We start from the raw sequence: 7,808 nt of genomic DNA on the forward strand, positions 1-7,808 counted from the left end.
CAGACTGGTGACAGAACCTTCTGCTCGCTCTGGTACTGTACGATAATCACTTCCTCTCAAGGTAATTTCTGTAAGGGACCTGAGAATCCCACCCTGTTACAATTGAGTAATTGGAGCAATTTTCTCTTGGAGAATGAAATAATTTCCCTTGAGCCGCTGTTTACAACAAAGAGCACCTCCCCCGATCCGTCAAGAAGTCTTCCTAGCATTGCATCTTGCCTTCCTCACGCCCGTTAGCTTTCTCCCGACCATCCTCTTGATAAAGAACACAAGGCTGACCACCGACCCCGAACGCGGATCCGCAGTTCTCAGCTGACTGCCACACGACTACTGGTTTAGCTTGTCAGGTCTTGGCCACAGAGCACAGTCCTTTCACTTGCTGGTTGCGCAGGACAGAGAAATCCGACAGACTCAAGCTGAGCACATCTTTATTGTGGATTGAGACCTGGACGGCGAACACGGTCAGCATTACCAGCCTTCATCGGCCACTGTTCTGTGTGAGCCGTGTCTACAAGAGGTTCTAACTTTAGCCAAGAAACCAAGATCGAGAAATGCAAATGCCCCCGGCCACATCACCGTCCCTGTGCATCCACCGGTCGCCAGGCACACAGCTGAGCATGGCATTCTCACAGCGGAGGCCCACGTCTGCTAGGAGGAACAACTCGCTTGCCTAAAGCTTCTTCCTTACCCCACAGGAGAAGAGCTGGCTCCCAGAACGGGATGGTGACTGAGTCCAGGGGAGCCCTGTTCGCAGACTGATCAATCACAAGCTCGTTGCTCTCTCACCTGTTTGTTAAATTCACTCCTGGAATCATCATACCTTTTTCACGTGTTCAAAAATGTGTCCTGACCTGAACTCTAGAACCGTGAGTCCCTCTGTCACGTCCGCAGCACGCACTCACAGCGCCCAGCAAGCCTCCTGGCAGCAGGGGGAGGCCCTGTGGCTCCACAAGCACCGGCTCTCCTCTAGAAGTCCTGCGACGCGGCGCTCTCGGAAGGCTGGAGGTTGGTGCGCAGCTTGTACATGTGGCGGAGCGCCTCTGTGAGGAAGGCCCCGCTGGTGTTGATCTCCATCAAGGTCAAGTTATCCAGCTGAAACAAGACAGACCAGTTGGCCAAGGCGCTTTTGATTTTGAGAAAGAGCTAAACTTTGCTGGATAAAAATAAGAAGCCAATGTTTTTTTGTTGTGGTGGCAGTGCTGGGCCAAGTGCTCTACGGCTGAGCTCCACCACCCCGCCATAACCTTTAAAAGCACAGCTCGGGCAGGGGACGCAGCTCAGCGGCATCAGCGCTTGCCTGGCAAGCCTGAGGTCGTAAGATTGATTCCTGGTACCCCCCAAAAAAGCACAGCTCTCCTCACCCTGCTCGCAGTATCCCGGACAGGCAGGGTGCCCCGGCAGCACCGCAGCCCCACGGCGCCACGCCTACCTTGGCGTGTGCCTCCTGCTGCCGCACAAAGCTGTCGGCGGACACCCGCAGCTTGGCCATGCGCGTGTCCCACAGATCTTTGATCAGGGTCCGGATCGCATCTGCTTTGGGGATGTTGTCTGACGCGCTAGAAGAAAAGGGGTGAATCAGATAAGGACACGGTAAACTAAGGCAACACCAGACAGAGAGATTTCTTAAAAAGAAAAATCAAGATCTCAGGAGAGGTTTGGCTTCTGTCTTCAGCGCTAAGACGGGAGGGTTTCTGCCGGTCAGCCCGCGGCCAGCGGCCCGCAGCGGTGCGGAGCTCTGAGCTACTCCTGCTCACGCTGTCGCACAGCTGGCTGCTGCACAGGCCTCGCGGTCAGTCCAGAGTGAGATGCCGGGAAACTGGCTCCAAGTCTGACAGCTTCCCTCCAAGGGTAACAGCACTGTGTCGGTCAGAACTTCCAGCCAGAAGTGGCTTCAAGGGCCGGCTCAGAGGTCGTAACTCCTACTACTCCTTACTTACAGTGATGAGACCTCCACTCCTTACCAGGAATCCAGGCTCAAAACCCACTAGGAAAGGAAGCCTTCGGCTCCCTGCTCCCACTCAGCACAGCATTTCCATCCCACTGACAGCCGAGGGACAGGGACCGCCCCCCTCCACACAGAGAACAGTTACAGGCGGAGGACAGGGCGCACAGCTGCAAGCCCAGCACTCTGGGAGGCTGCGACCAGGGCACAAGTTCAAGTCCATCCTGGGCAACTGAGTGAGACCCTGTCGCAAAACATACAGAGGGCTGGGCACGTAGCCCAGTGTGAAGGCCTGGGGCCCAATCCCTAGTAATACAAAGAACAAGTTACAAAAACCACAGAAGAAATTACAGCTCACACAAATCAGTGTGAAATAATACATATCTACACAACAAAAAATTCTGAGTAGAAGTTTAAAGTCAGGAGGGCAGTAACGGCTCTCCTTTTTGAGGTCTTTCAGACCAACCTTTGAAGAGAGAGGCACCAGGAATAAAAGCAGAAGCAAACACTGCCCGTCACTAGGCACTAAGCTAGGGATTCTTTCTCTCCACATGCAGTAATTAACTCTGGACGGGTAGGTGGCGGATCTGTGGTATAAAATTTATGTAGTGAACAGCAGGCTGAAGAACAAAGGAGCCCAGGACTTGTCAGCTGAACAGGAGAACAAAGGTAAAATTAGGTCCCTCAGTCAAATGAATTACAGAACATGGCTTCTGACATCAAGTGCACAAGTACTGAACTTCAAAAACTAACCCTGGACAGGCCTCCACTGGATAAGGCCAGCTCGTCCCCGGTCTGCGCTTTTAGCCTCTCCCTCCCCCTTCGCAGCCACGGCCCCCGGCCCCGCGGCCACGGTAGTCTGACCCCTCCGAAGGCACCCCTCCCCTCTGCTCTCCTGCGCCTGCTGCTCCTGCTGTATTCCCGGGCACACCACGCCCCCCGGGCTGTGTCTCACTGCCTCCCTCCAGAGCCCGCACCCCCCGAGAGCTGCTTGTGAGCCGTGCCTGCTGGCCAGACGGACTCGCAGCACTGACCACGCTGTGGCCTAAGGATGGGATCGCGTCGCCCCAGACCAGGAGCTCCAGCCCACGGCGCAATGCTCAGTGTACTGCTGCTTCTCAGGCGCTCTCCCAGGACGAGGGGAAGTGCAGCCACCCACTGAGCTACCGACCAGGCTGTGAGAGGTCCCGAAGTTCCTCCATGCTGGCTGGGCATCCAGGGCCCTCACCCCTCCACCCATCTATGCAGGCAGTGCACAGTACAGTCCCCGTTTTCAGTTCTGGCTCTGTGAAGCTCAGCAACCAGATATTCAGTGAGCTTCAAGGGCTTCAGTTTTTTTCTTTTTTTTTTTTTTGTCTTTTTGAGACAGGGTCTCGCTATACACTTCAGGCTGGCCTTGAGCTCACTTTGTAGCCCAGGCTGGTCTCAAACACACAACGATCCTCCTGCCTCAGCCTCCTGAGTGCTGGGATTACAGGCATGCACCACCGGTCCCAGTAAGAGCTTGACATTTCACAAGTTATACTCCAAGTAACTCCCAGGCAGAACTCTCCACACTTGCTGGTCCGCTACAAATTTCACACATTCATTCAACAAACATGCATACTAGGTACTGTGCTGGAGACATGGCATTTGAGACACAGTCCCTGCCCCTGCCCCTGCCGAACAGAGGTGTGTGCGTGTGCGTGTATGTGCATGCGTGTATGTAATGACACAGAAAAGGATTAGAAAACTACAACTATGGCAGACAGTGGTGGCGTGCAAAGCTGTAAGACAGTTCATGCACTTCAGCCGAGGGAGACACCTGCTGAGACTTCTCACATGAAGCAAAGAAGGTGACTGGGAGCAGGAGACGGGCTCATGGCAGTAAGTGTAAGGTCACAGGACCCAGCATGGTAAAGAAGCGGCCAAGGCAGGCATGGTGCTGTGCACCTCAAGAGGCGGAGGCAGGAGGGTCACCTGAGCCCAGTTCAAGGCCAGCATGAGCAACACAGCAAGAACCTGTCTCAAAACAAAAATCAAAGAAAAAACAATTGTGCAGAAATAAGACCACTATAAGTGCCTGGAACCTGCAGCAGACGTGGAGAGAATCACTACAGAGAGCTGTGACATGGGAAAGAAACACTCCAGGCTGTGCACCGCTTTGCATGCCAGCCAGAAGCCTAAAAGCTCCAAGACTTCAGCCAGGGCATCACACAGCAGCACTGCCCTTAGCAGACCACTCTAGCTACCACATGAAGGGCAACCGCTACGGGTGCAGGCAGACGACTTGCGGGATTACTGCAGTCCCAGCCTGAGAGGCTTTCCCAATGGCTCAGGCCAATGTCAGCCCTCTGCCCCTCTTTGCAAAAGACACATGAAGAACTCAGGATCTGCTGGGTATGGTGGTGCACGCCTGCGATCCCAGCACGAGGGAAGCTGAGGCAGCAGGATCAGCAAGAATTTGAGGCCAGTGTGGGTTACACAGTAAGACCCACCTGGAACACACAGTAAGATGTGGTCTCAAAAAAACAAACAAAAAACCCCCAGATCTACACACTCCTAAGGGAAAACAAAGGGGCCACACTGCACTAAGTAACTGCGGGTCATTGAGGAAGGTGCCCGGTGGGGATGCGGGTGGCTCACCCTGTCCGTGCCCAGCACCAAGGCGGGCCCAACAGACAAAAAAGAACCAGGGGATGGCTGGGGAGTGAAGGAAAAGTGAAAGAGCCAGAGAAACAACAGAGAGAAGCGGGGACAGGCAGCAACACTGTGCGCCTAGAGGTGACCTCCAGGGACGGATCCGAGGGCAGGTGGAGGGGGCAGGGAGGGCGGGGTGGAAGAGGGAGCGGTGCCTGTCCGCAGGCGCGGGCTCAGCAGTGAGCTCTACTCACTGAGTTAGCAGGAGCTTGGTGAGTTCCATGTAGTAGGGGCTGGGCGCTGGAGTGAAAGTTTCCTCCTTTCGTTCGTGATCCCTCATCTTCTCCAACTTCTCTGAAATTCCGAAGTTCATACGGTCAATGTTACCACAGCCGAGATAATTTTTAAACCTTCTGAATTTACCAAATGCCAATATTACCTTGGTGATGAACTAGCGTTTTTTAAAAAAGCCATCTCCTTGAGCATTTCTCTCAAGGACAGTTTTCACTGTAGACGGCAAAATATATGCCTGAGTCAGAAATTCTTTCTTTAGGTAAAGGACAAAGTATTTTTTATCTTTGATGCGATAAGTGATCAATACAATCAGTAGCTTGAGGAACGTGTCCATACTAAGCCTGGTTGGGAAGAGAGCAGGCAACAAACTACAGGCACACCAGGGCCGGTAGGCTATCGTCGGGCAGTGACGGCAAGCGTTTCAGAGCTTTCGGTGATACAAACAGCCCACTTCGGCATCGTGCCCTAGGTCCGCCAGCACCGTCCCAGGGGCTTTAGACGCACCTTCTCATGCCGCAGCGGGCCGGCCCCTCAGCACAGCTCCTCTTCCTGGCCAGCGCAACAGGCTCCAGCCAAGCTCCCCAGCCCAACTGCAAGTGGTCTGGATAATTCTCACCCCCACACACCCTCTCTACACAGCAGAGGATTTTTGCTCTTCCAGGTGCTGGGGATGCAGATCACGGCCTCACACGTGCCAGGCAAGCACTGTGCCACTGAGCCACACCCCCAGCCCCAGGGTGACTCTTCACCACCTGAATTAGGTCATGCAACACTCTGCTCAACACTCCCCAAATCAGAAAGACTGGAGAAAACCAAACTTGGGGCCAGGACATGAACAGGAACGCTTGGCCTACATTTCTAGCAGGATTATAATGGTTTTTTTTTTTTTTTTTTTTTTTGGTGGTACTGAGAACTGAACCCAAAGACTTTCCATGGAGCACCAATCCCGGCCCATTTTTTTTTTTTTTTTTTTTTTTTGGGGGTTTGGAAAGTAAACCCCGGGATTTTTCCTGGGATTCCCCCTTCCATTCATTTTTTTTTTTTTTTTTTTTTTTTTGAGACAGCATCTGGCCGCGGCACTAAGTTGCCCAGCCTGGACTCAAATTTGGGTTCCTCCTGCCTCTGCCTCCCAGTGCTGAGATTACAGGATGTGCCCCCTAAGCGTCATCCATCCTATGACCCAGCAAGTGTATTTATTTACCAAAACAGACCACAAAAAGCCTTCAGTAAGAACTTCGTAACAGCTGTACTCAGAATAGCCAAAAACGGGCAACCTAAACATCCACCAACACTAGAACAGGGAATAAGCACATGGCACAGAAGCGGGCAGCATCTGCGAATCACGAGGGCCAACGATGCGTGAGCAGTGGGTCCTGGGGAGCAATGGCTGATGGAGTCAGGCCGGGGACGCTGCCCACCAAAAAAGCCAAGGCAGGGGAATCGGGACCATCGGTCACTCATCCCTTTAGACCAGGACTGAGGACATGGCAGCCTTTCTGAAACTGATCGGAGAGGTGCTGGCAGTGACCCCGGGCGGGAAGGGCAGGCGAAGTCACTCAGGGCTCTTTCTATCCCACATGCATCCCCACAGCCCTCCAGACAAAAAAGAACATAAAGGTACGAGTGTTTCTACAATGAGCCACTCACAGCTGAGGCAGAGAAAAAGACTGCAAAGCCGGTTGTAGTCATCTACAATCCCAGCACTCAGGAGGCTGAGGCAGAAGGATCACAAGCTCAAGGCCAGACTGGGCTACTTAGTTTAAAGCCGAGTTGGACTCCACAGCAAGACCCTATCTCAAAAAGCAAAAAACAAAAAATAATAAAAACAAAGAGAAAAGATTGCAAAGGCTCAGGATAAAGTCTGTGTGCGGTGTATTATTTTTCTTTCTACTTTTTCTAACAGTTTTGAGACATAAAGCACCACATAATTCGTTTACACTATAAAAATCAACGGGTGTTAGCATATTCACAGAGGTGTGCAACCATCAGTTCAATTTTAGAACATCTCCACCATCCCAGAAAGGGACCCCATGATCCCCCGCATGGCCTCTAAAGCTCCCACACGCAGGCAATCACTACAGTCTCCATGGACCTGCCTATCCCCGACCGTGCCTACAAATGGAGTCACACAGTGTGTGGTGTTCCTGTGGTCAAGATGTTTTCAAGGTTAATCCACACTGTTGCGGCACATATCACAACATTTCTTTTTGTGGCTGAACACTATTCCACTACAGAGTGACACTTTTTTTTTTTTTTTTTTTGCCTTTCTGAGACAGGATCTCATTATGCTGTTCAGGCTGGGCTTGAACTTGCAAGGATCCTCCTGCCTCAGCCTCCCAAGTGCTGGAATTACAGGTATGCACCACCACACCTGGCAAGTAACAATTTTTATGCATCCTCTATAAGAGAATTACTTTGAAGCTGGGCTGCAATCCTAGCACCTTGGGAGGCTGAGGCAGGAGGATCGCAGGTTCCAGTGCAGCCTGGACAACTTAGTGAGGCACTGTTTCAAAATAAAGAATTTTAAAAACTGAAAAAACTAAAAAGGCTGGAGATGTAATTCACCGCAAAGGCCCTGGGCTCAATCTCCAATACCACATACACAAAACTGCTTCCCAATACGCTAATCCGCACCGTTTTTAAACATCGAGAGCAACTGCTTCTTTACATTCCTACGTTTAAGGCAAGATGAAACCGCTCCAAACAAGACCTGCAGGGCACAGGCTCCGCGAAGGGGACTCCGGACGGTCTGTGCCCGCTGCCGGCCCGCCACCACGCCCCCGCCCCGCCGCCTGCCACCCCGGTCCTCACCGACGTCCATCCAGGGCGGCGGCAGCAGGCGACACTTCTGCCTCTGCTTCAGGCTGACGGCCAGCCACAGCGGCACGTCCACGGGGAGGCCGGGGTCGAACGGGCCCAGGTCCCCCTGCGGGCGCGGAGACGGGGCATCAGC

The 7,808-nt window shown here is 52.9% G+C and overlaps 1 protein-coding gene across 1 annotated transcript in view; it reads right to left on the bottom strand.

The window, feature by feature from the left end:
* Nucleotides 1-411: 411 nt before the first annotated feature.
* Gins2 (GINS complex subunit 2 (Psf2 homolog)) overlaps nucleotides 412-7,808 on the bottom strand; it is a 7,729-nt gene continuing 332 nt past the window's right edge. The window contains exons 2-5 of the mRNA XM_005410979.2: nucleotides 7,667-7,781; nucleotides 4,816-4,915; nucleotides 1,430-1,556; nucleotides 412-1,092 (exon numbers count right to left, since the gene is read on the bottom strand). Coding sequence (XP_005411036.1) covers nucleotides 967-1,092; nucleotides 1,430-1,556; nucleotides 4,816-4,915; nucleotides 7,667-7,781 — 468 coding nt within the window. The 3' untranslated portion in view covers nucleotides 412-966. The remainder of the gene's footprint in view (nucleotides 1,093-1,429; nucleotides 1,557-4,815; nucleotides 4,916-7,666; nucleotides 7,782-7,808) is intronic.

This window comes from Chinchilla lanigera, unplaced genomic scaffold (genome assembly GCF_000276665.1).
Source record: "Chinchilla lanigera isolate Chin_1 unplaced genomic scaffold, ChiLan1.0 scaffold00140, whole genome shotgun sequence".
Lineage (NCBI taxonomy): Eukaryota > Metazoa > Chordata > Mammalia > Rodentia > Chinchillidae > Chinchilla > Chinchilla lanigera.